Genomic DNA, 24,884 nt, shown 5'->3' with positions numbered 1-24,884 from the left:
CATCTATCCTATAATTTATATGACCTTTCTTAGATGTGCCTTCAGATGTGATTTGTGCCTGAAGAAGCTGCAGAATGGACATCACCAGTATGTATGTGATATCAACACTTAATCCTCCTGAGGACTTCTGGATACACTGCCCCTAAATGAACTTTTACAAGATAATTACTTAGGAACTACATTCAAAACCAATGGCAAATATGCCTGCTGCACTGTGGACTGAAAACAGCTTAAGGAATGATCACAGTTGCCAATGCAATTTAGGTTTTGAAGTGCTGCTGTATAGGGCCCACCCAAAACTGGTTAAGATGTCTGGGTTTGGGCACTTTGCCTTTGTGTTTAATCCTTCAGTGCTTGCCAACACCTCAAAAATCTCAGCAGGGCAGCAGGGTGCTCCTGGAAAGGATTTCTGAGCAGTGTGGAAGGGGGTGATGCCCTTTTCCCATGCATGGAATCACAGGCTGTGCCAAGCTGGTCTGATAGGCTGTGGATCCTCTTTTCATAAGATGCTTGTCACTGCTAAGGATTATTGCTCAGCCTGGCCTTGAATAAACGAAACAAGCTCACCTCACAGCTGAGATCACATTCCCCTTTGCCAGGTTTCTTCTTTGAAGAACCTTCTTCTGGAGGAGATCAAGAGGATGCTGCTTCTGTATTTCTTTGTAAGGCTGCCACCAGTGTTTATACACCACGGTGCTCTCCAGTACTCACTACAGAGTCATCTGTGCACCTTGCATGTCAGCTGTCCCCATGTAGTCCGCGCTTAAGCTACTGCAGGATGTGATGCAGAGACCAAATTCTTAGATGCTGTCGACAACGACTTCATGGAGCAGGTTGGGAAATCCCCAAAGCAGACGCGGCCTTAAATTTGGTCCTGATTAGCACAGAAGGTCTGGCCTCAAATCTTACATAACATCAACATCTAGATCAGCAAAAGCCTGATTAACAAACCTTTCAAACACTTTCCTAACACTGTGGCAAGACGAGCAAAATAAAACCATCCAAACCAGGAAGCTTGAAGAAATTCCAGCAATTTTTATTGATTTCAGCTTTTCCAATGAAGCAAATACATACAGTACAGCCAAAACAAAACTCTGATATATTATTCTCACATACCTATATCTTACAGAATACACTGTATAGCTATGGACTGGTAGGCTATGTTGGTCTCAACCTGGTGTGTGCTCAGAGAGGAATCAAACTGCCTACTGCCTTCTACTCGTCCATGAGGCTTCTGAAATGCTGGGGGGGGTTGGATTGTACATACACAAAACAAACGAAGCATTGGTGAGAAAATAGACCGAAAAGCTCTGCTAAACCCAGGACAAACGAGTATGGTATTTATTTACATATTTGTGTGTCCTGCGCACAAATCGGGCCCCAACTGCTGTTATTTCTGCTGCCGGCAGAGCGAACGGTGCTGCTGGCTGTGGTCCTTCCCTCCTCAGTAATTCTCCATCACTACGACCCAGGGTACCAACTATGTTCTGTAGACCTGCCCTTGCCTGTATCATCGGGGTACACCCCACCTTGGCTCTTAAAGAAGCAAGAAACAGCTCATCGAAGAGGATGTCACAGTTAAAAATGTGCATTTAAGAAGCAACACCTCCCTAGAATGAAGGAAAAAAATGTATTGGAGGTGAAAACAGCATCATTTATGACGGAGGGAACCTCATCGAGCTCGCGAAATTGCTGGTGATGAGCAACACCAGTTACTCTGATCAGTCGGATTTTCCTTTCCCTTCTCACAACTGGGCATTAATTCGGTGACTTGGGTAGAGTCTGTAATCCAGATTTTAAGAGAGACTGAGAGGAAAACAGAGCTGAGCATCAGAGGATTTCCTGGGGAAGAAACAGCTGCAGGTCAGCCCTGGGATGGCAGAGCGGCCCCAGTTCCCGCTGCTCTCTTGAGTTAGCGCTATGGAGAGGTATGAAAGCAATAACATACAGCATGATACAAATAAATCTGATTGGAATGAACCAGCTCAAAGCAGGGATAACGTCAAAGGCAGAGATCGCTCAGGGCTGTGCCCACTCATACTTTGAAGATCTCTGAGGATGGAGATATTTTATTTTTATCATTTTGTTAGCTTTGGAAAAACAATTTCGCTGCGCTTTATAAAATTTATGTGAGAAAAGTATTTACCAACACCAAAGTCTCTTTGAGTCTAATACTTACTAATGAAACCTCCAGTGCTTGTAAATTTAATTGGGAGACGATGATCACATAGCTACAGGTCTTTGTGCCTTGTATAGTCATCCAGTAAATCACATTACTGGTGAACGCAGCAGAAGTATTTTCAAACAAAGCCTAAATAAGAGCCAATTAGAATGAATTTCCTAAATATTCCATCATTACATTTTGTAGTCAGGTTTCCCCAATTAGTTTTACAGAGAAAAACCATGAGCTCCCAGGATCTGTCAAACACGCAATCACAGGAACAAATCCGAACAGAAAACGGCATGTGACAAAATTTTTGCACCGAAACTGCAGCAACGATACTTTCTGTGGATACTGCAGCCATTTGGCACATCCAGAGTCCTGGGTCCGGCCGAAAACATCTTGAACGGCGCATGTGAGAATGTGCATCCAGCCAGGGGAGGGCTGGCAGGTACGGCCAGGACGTGCCCGCGGGCCGCGGCTCCCGCGCTGCTCTTTAAACCCTCCTGAAACCGTCCTACCGGCTCCTCCTGGTTCTACTCTCCACTTCAAAGGTGCCTTTTTATTATTATTATTATCATGGTTTTTTCCCTCTCTCATTTGGCTGGGAGCTCTGCGCGGAAAGCTCTCGACTTGAACGTGGGTGAAAGCGAACAGATAGCTGCTTGTCCAAGTGCTCAAGATTAAGCCGCCCTTTGTAGTCCAGGATTAAAACCAGCTGGGGAATGAGCTCCCTCTGCGGACACGTGCGCCCCATGGTCTAAACGGGGGACGAATGAGCGTTTCTTAGCTCTAGAGCTGTGCCAGAGCAAATCTGAACTTCACAGACGGCTCTTTCGGAGCCACAAATCACCCCAGTCCTGTGATGTAAGTGGAGACCCGGTGATTTGCATCAACACAAAAGAAATGAGATTGTTTTTCCCTTTCTAGACTCGGCTCCATGATTTGTCCTTACCAAGCACCTCCTGATATTTGCACAACAGGGTCCTGTGCCCCTGCACAGCTTGAAGAAGCAATAACCATGTATATGGGAGAGGCAGCAAATGCATCCTCAGCCGGGCCTTTCCCTGGGGATCTGGGTTGCGGTTAGAGGATGTTTTCCTTCTGGACAGAGGGAGATTAGCCTTGTTCATCACACCGTTACTGTCATAAGGAGTGAGTCACTCTAAAATGAGCCCAGTAGTCCCCTTAGCATCATGTTATTGAAACCACTGAGAAATGAAATTCTCCCAGACCCGACTCCACACAAGTGCTTCCATTCCTTTGCATATCAATACTAATTCTTGACATTGATCAATATAAACAAAGTGTGATTAAAAAGCCCACATCCCTCACTTTCTTCCAGTCCTGTGTGGCAGCCGGTGATCCCAGGGCAAAAATGAACGAGAGCAAAACCCACTTTGCCTGTCTCCAGCTTCTCAAGTGCCACATTTGTCCAGGTACAGTCAGGAGATCGAGTCGTTCTGGTGCTCAAAGTGGTTCGGGACCCAGGGATATTCATGCTCTGCAGATGTGTTGTGATTGTCCCCTCACATACAGCTTCAGATAAGGGCTACTGAAACCCAGGAGAGAATTTGCAGGTGTCATTTTGCTTCTTGAGATAAAGAAGTGGCAGGAAAGAAAATACTAGTAATTGTAAGTGCTCATTGGAGAGAGATTCATAAGCAGAAAAGAAGCTCATGTTGATAAACGTTAGGAATAATCAGCCTTTTTAAAGAAGAGTATTGTTGTGTGCATCTATTTATAATGGCCATATGCAGGGAGGGGAACTCAACCTAAAATGGGCAATTTTGTATACTTGTGGGTAAAACGAGGTTTTTGGTGTCATGGTATTTGGTGCATGAATAAGGTGGAATCGGACAAAACTCTGCAAGGGGGTTAAACTGCACAACTCGCGTCGGCTTTCGGTGAAGACAGGGGACTAAGCCTGTAGGAAGATCCTACTTACCACGTGTGCGTGTGTATGTTGCCTGCACGCACACATACACAGCGGCACATACATAGTTACACAGACACACTCTTTGCAAAACCAACAAATATCGACATCAAGAAAGTATAACCTCAATAAAAGTCCCTTCTCCCCGCTAAAAAGAAGAAAATGCTTAAAAATATCAGTGTCATCCACATGAAATCCGTATGTCATTTGGCTTTACAGTTGAGTTAAACTCAGAAACACTCTACGTCTTTAAAATCCTAAGTAATTGGGAAACAGTTGTCTTCCTGGACGTGAAGCAATTCCAGATTCTGAAATGGAGAAAAACAGAGACAAACCAAAACCCCCAGACAATTAAAGCATTCAAGAAACCTTTTCATTACACTCAAAACCAACTTTCAATCTTTTGTCCTGTACCCCGTTTCTGTACTGCCCATAGTTTTTCCCCCACCCTCTCTGAGTCCCACTGGAACATCCCAGCAGAGCAAGAAGTAAAATCTCTATTTGAGCAGAAGGAAGAAATTGGCTTTTGCACCATTTTGTCTGACATCAGGGCTGTGCTCAGTTTGATCACAAAGAGCACGGTGGGGAAGGGAGCAAATAATTCATCCTGGATAATCTCCGTCCCCATCACAGAGACATCTGATACTTGAAAAGTGCAAAACCGCTTAGAGTTTTGCCCTTCGGTGGGAATTATGAATCAAAAGTGCGTAACAGATTCAATACGAATTTCATAGCAATGCCCTGAAAATTCTACCTGTGATTAATCTATTGGTATTTCTCAAATGTCAGCACATAGTTCCATATTTTGACGTGAGGTTTACAGGTTATCAAGTGCTCAAAATATCCCTAAGGGTGATGGTTGATGCCATAGGATGTGCTGGAATGAATTGCATGTTATGGACACTATCTGGATAAAATTATTCCAAATTCAGCAAAGAAAGTGCTCTCAGAGAGATTCCTGTGAAAAGCCCCACCTGAGAGGATCTGGCAAAATGCAATTAATCAGTTATCACTTGCAAAGTAATTAAGGAAGATGTGAGGTGCAGCCAAGTCCAGGTGCTCTGCCTGTCCCATGTCACCCACACTGGGCATTTCCAAAATGCACAGCTGTGTCCTACGGGCAACATCTGCATGAAACCCAGGGACTGTGCGACTTTGCACCAAAAGAAATGCTTTGCAGTTTGGGCTGATAAGATTGGTGATGAAAATCTCACAAGCCCACTTGAGGGAAGGGAGATTAAAACAGCAAAGAGCTCATGGGGCTCGGGCATCGTCCCTTTGTCCCCATCCCACCCGCTCCCCACGGCGAGGGGCCCGTTCTCACCTGCAGCCTGAACGTCCCTGGAGAGGCTCCTAAAATCTGGAGGAGAGGGTCCTGAAGGTTGTTCCAGCTAAAGATCCCATCATGTTCTTATCAAATCCTTGCTGCAAAGGCAGATGTATATAGAGTGCAGTGAGCGCATATTGGTTTCAAAACTGATAGCTGCCTGCTGTTGTGCGACAGAGTCTCCCGCCCCACTGTTCTCCACCTAAAAAGTGTGCTTTGTGTTCTCCAACAGCATCCTCCATCCTCCCTCTGTGCGCCTTCCATATGTGAACCTTACTAATGGATTCAATCTTCTTTGTGTTGTCTTTATCCACTAAGCGCTGGACTTCTCCAGCCTTACCTGAGGACACCTTTACTTCACCGAATATTATTTAACCTTATTCCTCACCCTGGAAAAGTGGCAAAGAGGTATGCATGATGCATAGATCCTCACAGACTCCCATCCTGCTCGTCTGATGTGTGCCTATGTAATGAACATCTGCGTGAACACAGGAGTGACTCAGTCACATCAAAATGAGCTGGCACAGGCTCCTGAGCAGAGCTTGGCGCAAGCTACACGGGATCCTACGGAGAAAGTCCCTAACTGTAAATATGAGAATTATATTTAGGTCCTTCTCTACCTTCCTGCCCCTGGGGTAGTGCTCTTTGTGGATGGTGCTCCTTCTCTTTAATCTGGCCCTTTACTCTCTGCAGGTGCTGCTGCTGCGGAGTTGGGAAAACCCATTTGGTTCAAAGGGAGCCACTGGGAGCTGGGAGCTGGCTCGGGGCCCCATCTGGCTTGGCATTTTTGCAGTTTCTGTTGCAGAGAGCAAAACAAATCCTAAATCCTCCTCTTCTTGGTTTAAAAGATTACTCTGACTGTAGGGGTGTTGTAACCACAGGGCAGGGTTATGGACACAGAATAAAGTGTGGGGAGGGAGGAGAGGAGGAGCATTGCCAGAGAGCTGTTGGGACATGCTGATCGTGCACAACGGACTGCAGGGAAGGGATCTCCCAAGCTAGTTTGGAACGCCCTGGTCCATTCCCAGCACGGAGCAATGCTGTGGCACGGCAGCTTGGACCCAAGAGCATCACAGAAGAGCTGGCACCATCCCCAGGGTGCAAACTGCCCGAAGGACACGCCGTGATCCACTTAGTCCCTAAGATCAGTCCCGTAGCTCTGGTTGCGACTCGCTGTCTCTGGCTTGGATTTAGTAGGGTGCTGAGAGCATCGTGGTCCTCCCAGCGCCCCAGGCTCCTCCCAGCCGCTGCCCGTACTCGCTGCTGAATCACAGCCCTTGCAAACTCACCGACTTCAGCCAGCGAGACGAACTGCTGGGGCCCCGACGCCCAGCGAGGAGCCAGCGGGAGAAAGCCAGAGACACATTCTTGGTCATACAAGGAGCCAAACAAAGAGAACGGGTTCGTTGTCTTGAGGAAAAGCCACAATGCGGATGAACTCACATTCAAAAAACACTTTGAAATATTTAAGTTTAGTTGTTGTTTTTGTTGTTTTAGTTTCCCATTGCTGGCTTTTTTCCACAGACATCAGTCTGCCAACACCGGGTTGGACGAGGCCTTGGGCAACCTGGTCTACTGGAAGGCGTCCCTGCCCATGGCAGAGGGGTTGGAACAAGATGAACTTTACAGTCCCTTCCAACCCAAACCATTCTATGATTCTATATGACCAGGGTTGTTCTTATCAGCCAAAAAGCAGAAGCGTTTTCCTTACCTGCTTGAGCACGCTCTGGAGCTCCCTGTTGGACCAAAGATCTGTCAGGAGGAGGCGAGCGGCTTCAGCCGCTTTTGGACAGGAGCTGGGAAGATGAAAGCAGCCCTGGTGAATGACGACAAGCCACAGAGCAGCAGCCCACGTGCTTTACTGACAGCTTTTAGATAAGCCCATCCTAGCTGGGAGGCTGGCTAGGCTTGACAGACAGCTGTCAATAAAACTATCCTTGCTCTCTCAGCGATGTGATGTGATGACAACCGCTGGGACCGGAACCGGACAAATGAAAAATTGGGGAGGATTTGAGTGGAAAAAGTGAGCTGAAGGTTTGTTTCTGGAGTGTGAAATTTGGGAGAGGGAGAGAGAAGGTGCCAACCCTTCTTTGGAGCCCGCAGGGACAGCAGACGAACGGGCTCTGTGCCGCTGGTGAGGACGGAGGAGACGAGAGCATTCGTAACAACAACATCTCAGAAGTCCTTACTCAGCACAAGTTAATAGATACTTGCTCACGTAACAGCTCCGAAACCGTGAGTCATAGCAGTACCTTTTATAATTTTGGAACATTTCATATGACAACCTAGATATAAACCTTCTTGCTGGTTCTTATCGCTGTTCCTGATCTGCTGGACCTGGTCCTGCCTGTGGGAGACTCCTGATCTGAGTTTACTGTGACGGCCCCAGTCTGTCTCGGAGTGAGGGATTGGTGTGAAACCAGGCTCAGGACCCTCCCTGTATGATACAGCTTCACAAATCATCCTGTCCTCAAAACAGACCTCATCAGATCATGGGAAATGAGACGGTGGTCACCAGGAACCACCTGGGGCCTGCGAGCACCATACTCTGAGTGTGGAAGGATGGTATTGAGTATTAAAAAAGAAATGTAATATTCAATATTTTGGCAACTTAGAGTAAAAATAATAAAGAGTGAAGAAGCACCATCATCACTATGACGCCTGTGTCGTAGATGAGGGTATATGTAGGAGACAGAGCCAATCGTTTAATTGGGATGCTCCAGGAAGGAGAAGAAACCACAGCTATCAGATAAACTGCTGAACCGTTGCTGCCTTTCATCCAGAATCCAGCTGCAAGAAACACCCAGACAAAGCAATCTCAGCTTTGAAGAGGGCTGGTTGGCATTTGAGAAGAAAGGAGAAGATCCATAGCTTGTCTGTAACCTGGAAGCTCCTTCTGAAACATCAATACAGAATCGTTCAAGCATATTAAACTAATGATTTACAGCTTCAAATGCAATGAGGGGCCAGTTTTAAAAGAAATTACTAGGTAAAAACCATTTGTTTTGTGGCAGAAGCAGCATGTGCCAGGGAGGAACCAAACAAACCAAACCAACAGCGGTGCTGGGGGTGAGGGAAGTGTGTCCGCAGGGAAACTGAGGCAGATCAACAGAAAACACTCTCCAAAATACTAACAAGGCTCAACAGGACATGGTGTTCTCCATGGGGATGCGATCACCACTGAGACCTCCTCTGTTCCCTGTTTCTGCTGGTGAGCTAAAGGGGTGGAATGTTCCACTCAACACCAACATCAGCGTGGGGAACACAGGGTCTGTGTCCAGCCCCAAGAGGGGTGTTGGATCTGCTGGGTGAGGCTCTTTAAGATGTAGAGCAGGACAAATCTCAACTTAAAGTCTCATATTTGTCTTCACAGGCTATACAGGGAAGTGGCAAAAGTTCGCTAACTTGTGAATGAGCAGGTGTCCAATTCACTAGATGGGAGATCTCCTTCACATCAGCTATATGGGAACAGTCTGAAATGATATAGCTTGGATAAGTAAGATTAGTCCTGGGTGTGATTTGTTGTAATTTTTTCATAAGAACTGAACAGCATAAAAATCTTGGGAACAGAAATGAATAATGGATGAAAACGTACAATTCCAGTTTTGGACATGGCAAGAAGCGGGGAGTTTCTCAGAAGGAATTCATGATGAAGACAGGAGGAACACACTGAAGACATCTCCAGAGCTTAGTAACTCCTTGCAGTTTAGTGAGTCATTGCAAACAAAGCTCATCACACAAAGCAGTCACGATAATTAAGATACGCACAACCCCAGTTATGCAACACTTTGCTGAAGTAGCAAATGAGCTGACGACGGGTCGGAGGGATCCAAAGCGGGACTTCAGGCAGAAGTTAACGCCATTCAAAACAATGAAGAGTTAGAAGAGGGCGGGGTTTCATGTTAATCAGGCTTATTGTAGAGTGGAAGCACATAAAAGCAGCAAGCTGACTGATTTTTGTTGGCCAAGGTCCAAACTAACCAAGGAGGCCACATCTAATGACCGAGAGTCTCTGCTACCATGAAACAAGTGGTAGGTTGTAAAGGGTTTATCAAAGGATGATGGAGAAGGCATGTGAATATCTTTTCATAGTAGAACACTGCAGGTTGCTTGTATAAGGTATTTTAAAACAAAGACAGAGGGTAGGAGAGGTGAAAGTCTAGGAAGGAGAATACATGGTCAAAGACCACCTAAGTTTGACACCAGTTTGGCCAGAAATGAACATCTGGTTTGGCAAAGGGTGAGAAGCTTTTGCACAGGGCTGTAGGGAGTACGGACAGGTTTCCTACCACCAAAGCTCAAATCAAGTCCTAAAAGAAAAGGTGGTGATATACGTTGGGATTGCTCAGTTGTAAATTACATGTGAGTAGACCAAGAGGGGTACCTACAAATAAATAGATATATATATATGTGTGTTTGCGCTTCATCAAAGCTGTGTCTTTGCCACTTGAGGCGGCTATTCCAACAGAAAGATGAATGAATCTGAATATTAAAACTAAGCACAATCCCGTGATATCAGTGGTGCTTGAATCTCAGACCTGACCTTCATCATGAGGTGTGCAGGGAGCTGTGGGTGGGAAATGCAGGTGCCAGGGAGTCCAGCTGCGCTCTGACATCCCCGCTTTGAAGGGCTGGAATTTTTAACAGGGTTTAAGATGTTGGTCTTTCTGTTCTTTTTAGAATCTCTTAAAATTCAGCCAGCAAATTTCCTGAGGCCCTTTCACAAATCTCACCACGATGGCTCATGCCTGCTCCCAAGAAAACAGTGCTGAGGATTTGTGTCTACCAACATGCTGGATTCTGTTTTGAGTCTCTCAATGTACAAGGACAGGGAAAGAACAATGCTTTCCTATGGCTCTGAAGGGTGTTGGGAAGGCTCTAGGGGTTAATCTGGCTTTGCAGAGAGCGAATGGGCTCAAAAACATCTTTGCACGAGCTTTCTGCCCCAAACTCACCCATTTCGGCACAGGCTCACTACATTATTTAGCATGTTGCTTGTCAAGTAAGACTTTCCCAGGTGTGGGTTGGACATGATGAGGTTCCTCAGAGTGTAACAAGCTGATGTCATGATCTCGCTGTAGCTGTTGGTATTTCCAGACTGGAATGACAGGAGACGTGATACATCTGGGAGCACCTGGTGAGCTAAAGAGGTGGAATGTTCCAATCAACATTTAAATACGACCGACCACAAGTGAATGATACTATTTGTGTTAGCACTATCCAATGCAAGAATGCAGTGTTCTCTCCAGAAGGAGGCACTAATAACGTTGGACAGTAATGACATAATAGTCATTACTTGATTTCCAGAGCCAAAATTGGTGCTGCAGGCTTCTGGAAGGGCAATGATATTGGTCATGGGTAGTCAAGTCCAACTCATTTCCCCAAACACTATCATTCTCATGATCCTGCAGATTTGTCAGTATCTATAAAGCATACTACATACTTTAGAGACTTTGAGGCAGCACGTCTCATTAATTAAGCTTGCAGATATCACCTGTAATTGTGCAGAAGAAAATGACTCTGCTTTGCCCCATTTCAGAGCTTGGTTAAGTCCTGTTATGGGGTTTACAAAGCGAGGTGGGTGATATAAGAGAGTTAGAAACCAGGAACTCTTCTGAAATCTACTGTGGGGGAAACTACTTACCCATGGTTTTGTGCAGAACAGGATGCCGGGACATGTTGCTCAGCAAAGAAGCCCCAGACCGGACAACATCGGAGCTGTTGGACTGGAGGAGCCGTGCGATGCGAGGCAACCCCTTCTCCTTCAAACCAATCAATTGGCTCATTGCGTTGGACATCTGGGAGACAGAACAGAGATGTCCCATGACTTCTAATGCTGAGAGGGCACAACTGGAGTGATGTATGGCAAACATGGCTAGACTAGAAAATAAGTATCTTTATATTATAATACCTTCTTCTGCCATCACAATCCCACTTATTTTGTCCTTTACCCCTCTTCTCCACAGGCATTTGCAATATCAGCCTCTCATACTCTGTGATATTCCAGTAAATTGGAGAAGTTTTACCTCAATGTCCACATTGCCCTCATCGAATGCTCTTGCAGCTTGCTGCCAGGCCACAAGGAATAAGAACAGCTAATGATACCCTTAAAGTACAAGCTGAAGACCAAAAGCATTCATCGCCAATCCTGATCTGCTTGCTTATGTAAATCTAGAAGATATCAGGACGCAGCCAATGCAGGTGGGTGTTCATGGACGCTGAAGCACATACCCTTAACAAATTGCCCTCTTATCGATAGAGTTAAAACTGAACTTCTCAGCTACTGCCACACCAGAAACGTCGCTGGAGGTTGTCACACCACCAGTGACACGTGTCCATCAACAGTGACATGGGGATGGTGGGAACCCTCTTGCAGTGGGCTGAGACCCCATTTGCCTCCAGAAGGCACATGTACCACATTACAGACTCACACCAGCAGGACTAGGGTGGGTAAAGCTCAGTGGGAGAAGAGATTCAGAGTTCTCCTCTATAAGCTCAAGGGTTCTAGGAAGCTTCGGAAGCTTGTCCTCTTTTTCCCTTTCCTTCAAGCAAACCAAGCTGGAATAAGACCCTTGAAAAGAGAAGCCACACCTGCACACCCAAACAAATTCCAACCATTCCCTTCCAGGAGGCTGAAATAAGTTGCTTCAGCACTGTCAGAGCTGGTTTTTGTTTGTTTGTTTGCTTTCCCCCTGTCCAAAAGCCATTCTTGTGTAATGATCTTGATTGCTGAAAGCCTTTTCTCTTCCACGTAGCTCCAGCCCCATTGCTCTGACCAGCTTTCCCCATCCTGCCACAGCCTCTCTCCACCTCATTAGTGCCACTGGCTAGTTAAACTGAAAAATAAAACAGGAGGAGGGGTCCCAAAGCATTTCTCATTGAAAGACCTGTAACAAAAGCTCTCTGGTTAATGCTGTCCTAGCAGCGAAGGCTCCTCTCGTGAGTCACCCCGTGTTTCTGGGTGGAACACTTCACACACGTGACACACCTTTCCTACGTATGAAATAATTATCTCTTTATCTCCCTAGCCATCTTATTCAAATAGGAATTGATGAAGTTCGACACAAACAGACAAGTCGAGGTTTGTCCATTTGAAGGCAGCCTGCGAGGACAAGTCCATGGTGGTGACGGGCACAGCAGAGCTGCTGGTGTGACGTGGCCCTCGCCGTGCCCTGTCTCCTGCAATACCCATGGCGTCACGCAGCCCATGTCACCTCCATACCGACGGATTAGGACATCTGTCAGAGCTATTTTACAAGCGGCTCTGATGTGAGGACAAGCCACAATCCACAGCACAACCCACCCTGTTATTAGAGCCACCTCCCACTTAGAAAACACACACAGGTGGTGGAGCACGCACATCCTTTCTCTCTCCTTTCATGACATCTGTCCATATGTGCACATCTGGGCACATCCTCGCTGGTGTCCTGCGTGGAGGGCTACAATGCCAGTAGATGCTGGTGGCACGACCAACCCTGTATAGTGTCTAAATCTGGGACAGACCCCTGGGATGCTGATTATAGCCCCCATGAGACCCTATTTTGGCATTAATAGATACCTCAGCTGGAGGATCCACTGTGGAAAGCCTTGCAATAGTGCTTTGAGGTTTGCAGAGGACATTTTCCTTTCTCACTGCTGTGAAGTGCTGGGTGTGTGCAGACAGAAGCACTTACCAGCCCTCTGCTTGCAGTGAGGTTCTGCAGAGCTCCAGCACAAGCTTCCAGGGTGGCATCTTTCTTGCTCTGATCCATCAGGGACAGGTAGGTGCGGATGGCATCTGAGTGGTAGAGCCAGCTGGGTCCCTTGGGTTTAAAATCCTCCTCGGGAAGGGGGACACCGTACTCGTCATTCTACAAAGAGACAAGAAACTTGGAGTTCAGATCCTGCTCTTTGCTTATAGCCCCTGCCTGGGGGCTACAACACCATTTCCAAGCCCTTTGCAGCACATCTTACCTCCATTTTACCGCTCCTGCTGTTGAAGCAGCCTGTGAGAGTTTTGTCCATGTAAACGCTCCGGGCCATGTGGTTGAGCTGGGTGTATCTGTTGGGAACTTCGGCATCCAGGCGGTAGGAGAGGTTGTGCAGGATGCAGATGCAGTTCTCCACAGACTGAAATCACCCCCAGAAGAAGAAAGCAAGCAACACATTAGGCAGAAAAATATGGAGCAGCACCTGCTATAGCTACAGAGAGGACATCTACCATGCCATAATTAGCTTTTTCTAGCTGTTATAGTATGTAAGTTCCTGACCCTGCTTAAGAGAGCAATGGATGGGAAAGCAGAAGGATGAAGGCCACACAGCCCAAATGCTACCCTGTGGATCTCAGTGACCCAACTGACTCAGTGAACCTTGGAAGGTCCCACTACCCAGACAAGGTAAAGAGGAAAATAGAATGTGGGGGCAGAAGGTGGTTATATCAAACTGCCCACCATGAAATGCCAAATCTTGAAAGTCTTCCTCTTGCCTCAGTCAACTCCCAATGATTTTGTCCAAGTCACAGCTACAGATTAAGGGACATTTTTTCACCAAGATCAGGCCTTTAAGCCTCCTTTACCTGGAACACTCAATATCAAGAGTGAGGGAGAATTTTCACTTGATACCCGTAACCAACACCAAAACATGTGGTTACATTTCCAAAGAGCTGCGTTCGGTATGTGCTGCTGAAACCTGTCTTCTTGCAAAAGCCGTCCCCAAAAGAGGATTGGCTCAATCCTCAGTTCATTTGCAATAATCTTTGTACTTTGCTGGGCACTGAGGACTTCAGGGCATCTGGCTGGTATGAACTCCTGAAGATGTGGCTCTAAACACTGTTTTGCCCAAGGTAATGGCCATTTCTAACACATATAGCAGTGACGGTCACAGTTAGGGGACTGACAAACAGATGCCAGGTCCTGGCTTCTTGCTGAATGTGATGCCAGTCTGGGTCCTGCTGGATGAAGAGATGTGGTGGTGGGAAGAGCAAGTGATGGAAGATGCTGGAAAGGTCCCAAGATGGAGGGGAGGGGAGGGGAGGGGAGGGGAGGGGAGGGGAGGGGAGGGGAGGGGAGGGGAGGGGAGGGGAGGGGAGGGGAGGGAAGGGAAGGGAAGGGAAGGGAAGGGAAGGGAAGGGAAGGGAAGGGAAGGGAAGGGAAGGGAAGGGAAGGGAAGGGAAGGGAAGGGAAGGGAAGGGAAGGGAAGGGAAGGGAAGGGAAGGGAAGGGAAGGGAAGGGAAGGGAAGGGAAGGGAAGGGAAGGGAAATTGGGGCTCAGGAGCCAAAATATTTTGTTGTGTCTCTGTGTTTGGTAAAGGGGAACTGTAAACCCCACCTCTACTTCAGGCCCAGAGCACAGAGGACTTGCAGTTCTATGGCAGATCACACTGGGATGTGGGAGGAAAGAGCAGCCACAAAGAGCACAGTCCCCTCTTGTGTTTGTGTGAAAGGGATTTTGAGATATTCCCAAAGCTGCAATTATGACTTACGGGGTTGAACTCTAGCAAACAGCTCAGGGTGAGCATCTGGTACCTTATCATCAGGTCGGTTAGAAGCCACGCAGTTCTGGGCGTAAGTCATGACCGAATCGATCAAACCAGGGTAATTCCTCATGGTCTGGCGCCCCATGTCTGCAGAACTCAGGTTTCTGAAGAAAGACATCGCAAAGCATGACAGGAGAGAATGAGGAGAGAGGATTAGTCAGGCTCACTTAGTAATCTCTGCGGGCTCTGTTCTGGCTATGTCTGTAGCTGAATTTAAGGATATTTTTTGAAGGTTCAGCAAGGCTGGGGTACTGCTCTCATTTTGGAGGCCTTCTGTGGGACTGCAAGGGTGCATAGCATGCTTGTTGTGCTTTAGGACTGATTTAATCTAGGAAAATGTCCTATTGAAGAGCTGTGCACAGAAGACATCCTCCTAGTGAGAGTAACTATCAGAGATTTTCTGTCTTAGGGGCCATGCATGTGACGTTACACCAACCCATCACCTCCTTGGAGGTGTTTCCAAAGAGGAGACTGAGCGAAGGCCGTCTGGGGTTACTGTGAAAGTCTGTGGTTGTAAGCACGGAGCTACAGAGAGTCAACAGCAATATTTGCGTGGGAAACGGGGGCAGAGATGCTGCGGGGCAGCGATCGCTGCAACCAGAGGGACTGAGCAGTTTGCAGTGTTGTAATGTACTCCTGAGCACTGCTTGCTGCCACGACAGGGGCGTTTTTCCACTAACAGGAAATGTTTTTTGTTGTTTTGTTGTTTTGTTTGGGTTTTTTTTGTGGTTCTTTTATTTTTCTTCTTCTTCTTTTTCTTCCCTGTTTTATTGCCTTGTAGCTTGCAAATGAAAAACAAAGAGACGTTGGCAGTCGTTGTGAGATATTCACTCCAGGCATTCCAGAACTGGATTTGATGTTTGCTGTGATTTGCAGCCTCCTCATTACCATGAATTCATCTGCAATCCAGAAATGCTTGAGCAGCAATGGCTGGAGCCCAGGGCGAACCCAAGGCTGTTCTCATCTCTGCACCGTGATGTGGCAGGACAGTGAGTCAGAGCAATCCTGGAGCAGGGGCTGCAGACCCAACCCCTATATTTCCTTACTCGGTTTGCTCCCTAGTCCTGTTCCCCACAGGCTCTGGAGCACCCTCGCTGACCCACATCCAGCCATTGTCACTGGGGGTGTTGGATATTTCTGCCACAGACTGTAATGCCCTGTTTCCCCGAAAATAAGACAGGGTCTTATACAACTTTTGCTCCAGAAGATGCTTCCTTTTTTACTTGCATAGCTGCCTGGACACTATTTAAATTGTCTTTTTTTGTCAACTGTAACTAGGGCTTATTTTTGGAGTAGGGTTTATATTTTAAGCATCCTCAAAATTCCTGAAAAATTATGCTAGGGCTTATTTTTGGGGGAACAGGGTATGTCGAAGGAGACAGAGCCTGCCTTGCGTTAAACCCTATTTTACAAGCTACCATCATACTCTTTTCTTCATTTTAATGGGATATTTTGTGGCATCAGCAGGTTGAGATGGTCTTAAGTGTGGAGAACCTCATCTGCGACATCCACCACGTATCCCAACATGCGACTGCGCGGGGAAGGTGCCTCCCAAGGCGGGGAAGGGAACAGTGCCCGCTGTATTCCAGCCACGGTTCCCAGCCGCAGAAGATGATAGTATCACGTCTCCAAAGGCCCCCACCGTGTTCACCCATTTCGTTTCATAAGCAGATACAGCTCCTACCAGCTGCATGTCTGGTCGGGGTGTGGTTGGCGCTCTGCTCCCTCGGGGAGAGCTGCAGTTGATGAAAGTACCTAATTATACAGGGTATTTTCCCCCCCCTACTTGTTCCCAGTGAGACGAGGAGCTCGCGTCCAAGTGGAGGAGGGCGGTAGGTGAAACAGCAAGTCAGGGCGAAGATCCTCTACAAAAGGGCTCGTAATAAATAAATAGATAAATAAATAAACTACTCTGGGCTCAATCTGCGCCTCCTGTTTTGTCGCTCACCCACCTGATGAAATGAGCCAGGAAAACTCCAGGGCAATGGGACTGCTCTGTACTAAAAGAGTTAGTAAAATCAGGGTGAAAATGCTTGTTTTCCCCACACAGAGTACTCTGCCTTTTTGGCACCTAAAAGTCAAACCAGTTTGTTTTCTAGCAACCACAATTTTCTCTGGAAGCCTCGAAAATCTAGGGGCAAAAAGCATCGAGTTTCTTAGTCTGAGCTGAACACCGTCAGGTCTCAATATTGCAGCTGTCCCATGGCAAAGCAACTTTAGATTATTGTTAGACAGCTTCAGCTTTTGCCCACGGACACAAGCTACAGTAAGTCTCTGCTTGATGACTCACCTCAGACATCCTGTAGCATTGAAGAATACTTCTGGGTCAATAATTTCTCTTGTCCTATTGCAGCTGCCATCAGACCAGCCAGAGAAAGGGATGATAACACAGTCTGTCAAGACGGGGAGGGCCTCCTGTATCAACTCTTCTTTTAATTCATCGGTGGAGGAGAGGTTCCAAAGCAGTCCTAGGGAGGAGATGGGAGACAAGGTCAGAGTGAATTCCAGCAACAAAGTCCTTTGCTCCATCCCTCTTTGAACTAAGGGTGCAGAGGTTGCCTTAAACCTCATGCTGTCCATTCCTGTGGGTATCGTGTGGAGGTGGGCATCAAAGCATCCTCCCTCCTCCCAGATTTGCTGTTTATTGCCATTACGTTACAGAAGGAAGGAATCTCTGCAGGGGTCTCGTCAAGAACTTTATCACAGCATAGGGTGACCTGTACCAACAAACTCCCATCAATCCTTCAAGAAAAGGTGAGACACCAGTGAGAGAACCTGCCCAACAATACTGGGATCCCCAGTGCCATCGGTCAACCCTGGGAACAGCATGAGGAGCAGGGGTGCAGGAAGGCATGGGAATGGCAGGGTGACCACGGCTCTGGGGGGAAACCTGGGGCAGGTGTTTGCCCAATGATGTGAAGAACCCTTAGGGGCCATCAAAGGGCCAGGACCTCCTCTGCCTTCTGTTTTAGGTTGCTTACAGGAGCATAAAACATACTCTTTGTGGTAAGGCAGCACCGTGGTTTCTGGTTCTTTTTGTGCTGGAGCAACACAGACCACAGGCAAGGAGGAGCATGGTCCTTGCTTGGGAATGAGCATCTGCTGTGTACCTGTCAGTTGCTTCTGAATCTCGGTGTTCCCTGTCCTCCGTAGGAGGCTCACGCACTCCCTTATCCCATTCTGCCGCCGGGTTTCTATCTTGTTGGTTGGATTCTTGAAGACCAGATTCCGCAGGGCTCCAGCCGCCGCCCGCTGTACGTTCTGGTTTGTGCTGCGGAGCAGCTCAACGAGCTTGGCAATTCCCCCCAGCCGATAGACCTGCAGCAGGAGAGACGTGCTGCCGTTAGCATGGTGTGCAGAGCATCCCCGGGACAGGGGCAGCTAGAACTGCCATGGCAACGTAAAGGAGTCAACACGGCACGTTCTCAGGAGAGCTGGAAAAGCAGACCTGGCAGTAAAGGATGGCTGGAGCTTGCAGAAGGGATATCTGGATCAGATCAGAGGTCATGAGCACAAAGGTTTTGACCTTGAGGTTGGAGCTTGAAGTAGAAGACATCTAGAGGCAGATGTCTATGAGTAATGGCCGTGGACTGAACCTTTTTCTGATGTAAACGTGCTTGCTCCCACAAACTTTCACCTACCTCCATCAGTCTGCATCAGGTGAGAATGTTGCCCTGTCTATACACAGAGGCCATTATAGGCATATAATGACATGATGTGGTAATTTATCTGCCTCCTGTAAATCACAGGCTGAGCTTAGAGGGTTGGTCATGGCATGATGTAAACAGCCTGGAGCTCAGCCAGGAGCTGCCCTGGGCTGTGCTCACAACTCAGCAGGGGCAGCATCGGGAAGGGGGGTGCACCCCGACCCGCAGGACACCGCACACATTCCGGGGGGGTGGAAGGCAAATTCCTCCAGCCGAGCTCTCCAAAATGATGGGGGTCCTGCTGGGGGATGTCATCCAGGGGACAAAAGCCCACCTGGAGCCCCTCCTGGCACAGACCAACCCAGATTTGCTGACCATTCAAAACCAATGAGCACCTTTTAGAAAGGAAAGCAAACAAACGTGTGCTGGGATGACTCACATACCTGCTCTGACACATCTTTCTGGGCCAGGCCAGGCACAGAGAGTGTTTTCAACGGTAACGAAGGGTGTGGCCACCCCACAATTAGTGACTGTAATGTGGGCTGGGGGACCTGCACTGGGTTCGGCCACAGCGGGGGCACAGCGGTGCATCCCCACACTGCGCCAGCGTGTCCAGTTCTGCTGCTCACATGTGGAACTGGGTACAATTGTACACGGAAGGGGACACAACACCTGGAGCTGCTCCCCTGTCACCAAAACCCTTCAATCTGTGTCACAGTAGCTCACGGTGATAATGTGGCCACAGTCTCTTCTACTGCATGGCAACTATAACCCTGTGTTAAAATCTCGGCCTGACTGTTGTTGAGAGAAAGTGGCCACTAATAGTTGAAAAAACTACTTAATTAATTCCCAAGTGTGACTAATGAGGTATGAAGCTCCATAATTCACATGGTGTGAATTTTAGGGTTGTCCTGTGCAGGGATAGGAATTGGACTCGATGATCCTTGTGTGTCCCTTCCAACTCAGGACAATTCTATGGCGATTGTGCCAGGAAATGGAAAGTCACCTCTGTAGGGATGGCATCTGGAGAAACCCATGTTTGCATGACTGCAAATGTGCCAGGATGGGGATAAATGATTGTGACAGTCTTGCTATGGGACATCCATCCTTGAGACTGCCTCCTCTGCTGCATCTTGGCATCAATTTCACAATCAGAGAGTAAGAAAAATAAGGTGTCCTGTAAGAAGGCCGTCTGCTTGATCAGATATCTTTGTACATGATCACTAATTAACCCACTGGCTCAGGTGGCTGAAATGGCTGAAAAAGGCTGAAACGTCACTGAACGATACACAATGAAGATCGCAGTGAGATTCAGGGCAATTTTGTGTGGCTCTGATGCTGCAGCCCCGAGATAACAAAATATTCACTTGAAAATGGGTACAATTGCATGCAGAAGAGGACACAGCATCTGGAGCTGCTCCTGTGTCACCAAAACCCTTCAACCTGTGTCACCAAAACCCTTCAACCTGTGTCACAGCAGCTTAGAGTGATAATGTGGCCACAGTCCCTCCTACTGCATGGCAACTATTCTCCTGTGCTAAAATCTTGGCCTGACTGCCGTTGAAAGTGGCCACTCACAGCCAAAAAACCTACTTCATTAATTCCTGAGTGTGACTAATGAGGTATGAGACTCCACTGTGAAAGTCAAGGGGACCTGTGGATCCTTGGTGCTGAGTTTCATGCATCTGGTGTGTGGTAGCAGAGCTCCGAAGGGGTTTGCTCACCTCTTGCTTGGCAGACTCGTCCTGGAAGCAGGTGTGCTGGAGGTAGTAAGCACCCATGGCCTGGTATTTGTCATCGGAGGAGCACAGGAGTTGTATCGCTTTTTGGATGGTCATTGTACCGCCATCTATCTCATCGCCACATATTCTGTGTTAAAGAGAAACACAACATTGGTTGAGTGCTCAGCTGCATCAGTACTGGGAATTATTAGGAAGGAACCAAATGCAAAACGTAAAATATTATCACATTGCCATATAAAACACCTGGTGCATCCCTGTCTCAAAAAAAAGAGATCATAAAAGTGGAAAAGATACAGTGGAGGACTCTAAGCCTGAAAAGTTATGGATCCAGCCTATCCAGAAAAAAGGAGACAGCAAATGAAAGCTTGGTTGAGGTGCTAGATGTCTAATTGTGTTTGAGGTGGAAGGATTAAGGAACAGAGAACCAGTATTCACTGCTCCTCACATAAAAGAATCAGTGGACAAGAGTGAAAACATCCATCAGGTTATTAGGACAATCTAAAGCAGGCAGATGCTCTACCCGCAGCATGTGATCCTTTGATGTGAGATGTGGTGGAAGCAAAAATGTGAGAGCAGCTGATGGTCTACATTGAGCTTATGAAATACTAATAATAGCATTGAGACATCCTGCTCCCAGGGTATGTTTACATTGGGCTCCACGCTCTTCATAAAAGTTGGTCACTGTCATCATCCCCTGTTCTAGGTAAAGAATGTGCCTACAAACTCCGGAGAAAAGCCATGGATACCTCTGGCCTGGAGCAGGACGGAAACCTTGGGAAGAACGTAAACACCTGAAGATTTGTCCCCTTGTTTAGAAATACGAAGGTCCCGTGCTCTTTGGGTTGTGCTTATTTAGCATCATCTGTGATTTTTCAACCAGATAAAAGCAGAAAGCTGTACAAACTTTCAGACTGATGAAGGGGCTCTGAACTGCCAAGCTTCTCTGTGTTTCCATTTCTATAAGGCAGTCTAATAAAAGCTATTATGTCCCTTTAGCATCCTTGCACCTTCAGTGCACAGCAGCAGTGTCTGCTTCAATTTGCATCATGGTAAATGACCAGGAAAAGTTGAGGACTGAGACAAGCCAAAGCCTCAGCTCCTGCTTGGTTATTACTATTGCAGCAGTGATGGGATACAAATGGGAAAGGTTTTCTTGACAGGGGATGAAATATTATTGTGCCCAATGGATGTTGTTCCCTGTTCAGGTCCTTGTTGAGAGTGATGGGGAGTTTTACCTGGGGATGGGGAGACCAGTTCCTGTCTGAGCCACATTGATTTGTGTACCAGCTCTTGCTCCATCTCATACTAATGACAGCGCAGAGGGGCTGATCGCCTTCATACAATCCAACAGACTAACAAAACAGTGTTTGCAATAAGTTCTTTAAATGAACTTAGCACATTTTAGGTATTAAATATTACTATGAGGGATTGGCTTCTTCTAGGAAGGCTCATTTTGATTGTGTCAAAGCAATCTAAGAATAAAGGCCTAGAAAGGGCACGCAGGTGTCACCACCGCCATCAGTTTGCAATAAGATGAACTATTTTGTCCTTAAGCACCAAAGGTTCACTTTCAGAACAGGCCAGAGAAACATATCCACAATTCCATAGCAAATTTTATATCAAAGGTCGACTATTCTGCTGTGACAAGGGAAGACAGCATGACAGACTGTTTTGTCTCCCTTGCCATCACTGGTACAGAGTTGGACACAGTTTAAATTACTCATTTAAGGACTTGTGTAGTCAATGGAGAGAAATAGGTGCTTCCAAAGAACAATTTGCCTTGGTGCCTTAGACATTTTTCCTAAGACAAGATGACCTGCCCTCTGGAGATACCTGTTGGTGTTCAGGAATGACAGACAACAGCCTTGGATTGGACCTTGAGCATTCGATGTCTAAGGTTAGATGAACCTCATTTCACTTTAATTTCTACACTAACAATGAAACATCAGTTCATCATTTGATTTTTCATCAGTTTGAACTTCTATCAACATTTGGCTCCAAGAAGCTTCCATTACACTCACAGCAAGGGAAGGAAAAACTGGAAAGACAAAGTTTAACCTAAAAATTATGGAGCCTTAGAAATCTCTGGTTTGGATCCAGGATGCTGTGATATTCTTTAAGTCCTTTTCATGCTCCTGAGACACATAATAGAGCTGAGACACTGATGGGTCCAGCATGAGTAGCACCAGCAGTGATTTCCCCTAGCTGAGAATATAATCACCCTAGCAAAGCCCATGCTAATGGAGATTGTTCATCAGCCACTCGGGGATGTTTCTAACCAGATCTACACTACGAGAACAACAAGCTGCTCCAAGACGAATTCTTGGACTGTGGCCATCTCCAACCTGGGCCAATGTGCCTGGTAGGAAGAGCTCCAAAGATTGTTCTTCTTCCACAAGAAAGAAGCAATCAGAATAGGGAGAGACCTCAATTAGAAATGATTCAACAGGAGACAAATTAGATGATCAGATTCAGGTGTGGAAGGGAAACAAATACGAGGATCAGTATCACAGAAAGGCAAATTCCCTCCTTTGATACTAATGTCTTTGGTTCAGTTTCCATTAGCGGATTGGTTTGTCTTAATCAGATCTAAGTCTCCATCCTGGTTTAGGGCTACGAGTTCCAGGAGAGGAGGAAGCCAGCCAACTCTAACAAATTGCATTGTTCATTAACAAAATCAGAGTGAAGACACTCAAAACAGAGCGTCTAGCACATCCCAGCCCAAGTCAGGCAACACCTGAGCAAAGCCAATAGCTGACTTCATGCCAAGCAGCCATATCCACCCATGGGACAGTCCACCAAGGTTTTGGTGCCATTGAAAGCTCAGCTGGAGCTTCCCCTCAGGCTTCGCTTTGTCAGTAGATACTGAGGAAGATGACACTGATCATTTATCCCAAATAAGAACAAAACAAAATGACGGTGTCTATGTTCAGATGTGGCTCTGCTTTCATTGAAGAACTTACGTTTTCATGCTGATCTTTGGTTTAGGCCAAAAGAGAGGAGATCTATCAGAAAACACCCTCAGTATTTTTCTGACTCTTTTAATAACTTGCCTATATTTTCACTGTTTATAGTTCTTCCAGAAAGACTGAGCTCTTGCCTGGGACTGAATGGTTACAGGACACACACTTGCTGCCCCTGAGCTTCAGCCAATGCTCACAGAGGCTGCTGCAGCTCGGCTGGGGCCAAGTGAGCATCACCATAGACAAATATGAGCACATGGAAAATGCAAAGGGTTGTCCCAGCCTTTAATGCCTCCTCTGCAGCTGCCAGCCAGGGTATTCAAGGCCTTTAACAGAGTAGCACCAAAATATTATGTATTTCCAGGTGCCTTGAGAGACACTTGCTTTCACACAATCTCTAATTGGGTGTTTTAGGCTCTTTCTCCCGTGTGCAGAGAACACCAAAGGGAAATGCATCCACATCTTCAAACGATGCCGAAGGTGCCTGCGGTATTACAGATGACAACACATGCTGTAGGTGTCCGCTAATGGCTCCTGATCTATATCACCAACCCTCAAGGTGGGGAACGTCTGCAGACACCCCAGCTCACCTCTTCATCTTCACAAACGAGAATACCCTGAGTGCTTCGCAAGGGGTGAGATCGGTCTGGCCTCTCAGTGATGTCTCCAGCTCAGACACCAGGGTTTCCCCTGAAGCCAATCAAGAGACACTGATTTTGTTAAGGGGTAACTCACTGATTTCCCTCAAATTTCAGCTCCACTGGCTTCTGGCTGCATCTCCGTGTGAATAGCAGGGGTGGGCATCTCCTGGAGAAGTGATGCACATGTAACCAGCTGAGTCCTGCACAAACTATTGCAGAGTCACAACCCCCGTGGATCACAATCTGTCCCAGCCCTGGGCTGTCAGTCCTGTGTGCAGGTGGGCTCTGAAGCTCCACATGCAACACGTCTGCAAGCACAACTCATCCAATGCCAACCGGTGGGAGCCACAGTTTCCCTGAACCTCAGCTTCCAGCTGGAGAAGGACAGACTCAAATCTCCTAGGATGCATTAAACATCACATCCTTTATCACCGCTTCTCCTTGTCGCTACCTGATGACCAGGAAGGATGTAGAGACTTTTTTCCTGACCGGGTTGAACTGCAACTTGTTATTTAGCCCAAAGCTGGCTAGCTCAAGGTGACACACTGTCACTCGGAGCATGTTGCGAGTACCACCCATTGGAGAGAATGGTTAAAGTCAGGCAAATCTGCACAGTCTTCACCAGCTGTGAACCCACTGTTGCTGCTGGTTTGCAGGTCTGTGGGATGTCACGAGAGCCCAAAAAGGAGAAGGGTTTCAGGGAGAAGAGGGAGCCCTGGACACCAAGAGGACTCCATCCATCTCCATCAGGTAGAAGAGGTCACTCCAGAGAGCTGTATTGTGGCAAAATGTGAGTGTTGCTCCTTGAGAACTGCAGGCAGGAGCCATCAGAACAACCCATGAGCTTCTGAGCCCAGGACAGATATAAACTGAGCTTGGAAATGTTGTTCCAGAGATGACATGATGCTTACAAAGGCTTAAGCCCCTGAGTGGTTATAGAGAAGTGTGTCTGGA

The 24,884-nt window shown here is 47.1% G+C and overlaps 1 protein-coding gene across 1 annotated transcript in view; it reads right to left on the bottom strand.

Annotated features, from left to right (window-relative positions):
- Window positions 1-5,450: 5,450 nt before the first annotated feature.
- Window positions 5,451-24,884, bottom strand: part of PKP1 (plakophilin 1) — a gene marked incomplete at both ends in the record, with an annotated part of 41,155 nt that continues 21,721 nt past the window's right edge. The window contains 10 exons of the mRNA XM_080358269.1: window positions 5,451-5,522; window positions 7,136-7,220; window positions 10,380-10,566; window positions 11,069-11,222; window positions 13,098-13,274; window positions 13,378-13,533; window positions 14,927-15,041; window positions 17,228-17,405; window positions 18,048-18,255; window positions 20,309-20,453. Of these exons, the coding sequence (XP_080214395.1) occupies window positions 5,451-5,522; window positions 7,136-7,220; window positions 10,380-10,566; window positions 11,069-11,222; window positions 13,098-13,274; window positions 13,378-13,533; window positions 14,927-15,041; window positions 17,228-17,405; window positions 18,048-18,255; window positions 20,309-20,453 (1,477 nt within the window). The remainder of the gene's footprint in view (window positions 5,523-7,135; window positions 7,221-10,379; window positions 10,567-11,068; window positions 11,223-13,097; window positions 13,275-13,377; window positions 13,534-14,926; window positions 15,042-17,227; window positions 17,406-18,047; window positions 18,256-20,308; window positions 20,454-24,884) is intronic.

The sequence above is a fragment of the Nesoenas mayeri genome (genome assembly GCF_963082525.1).
Source record: "Nesoenas mayeri genome assembly, chromosome: 23".
Classification (NCBI taxonomy): Eukaryota; Metazoa; Chordata; class Aves; order Columbiformes; family Columbidae; genus Nesoenas; species Nesoenas mayeri.
Note: the sequence above shows the minus strand (reverse complement) of the source record. Positions and strands in the feature narration are given on the sequence as shown.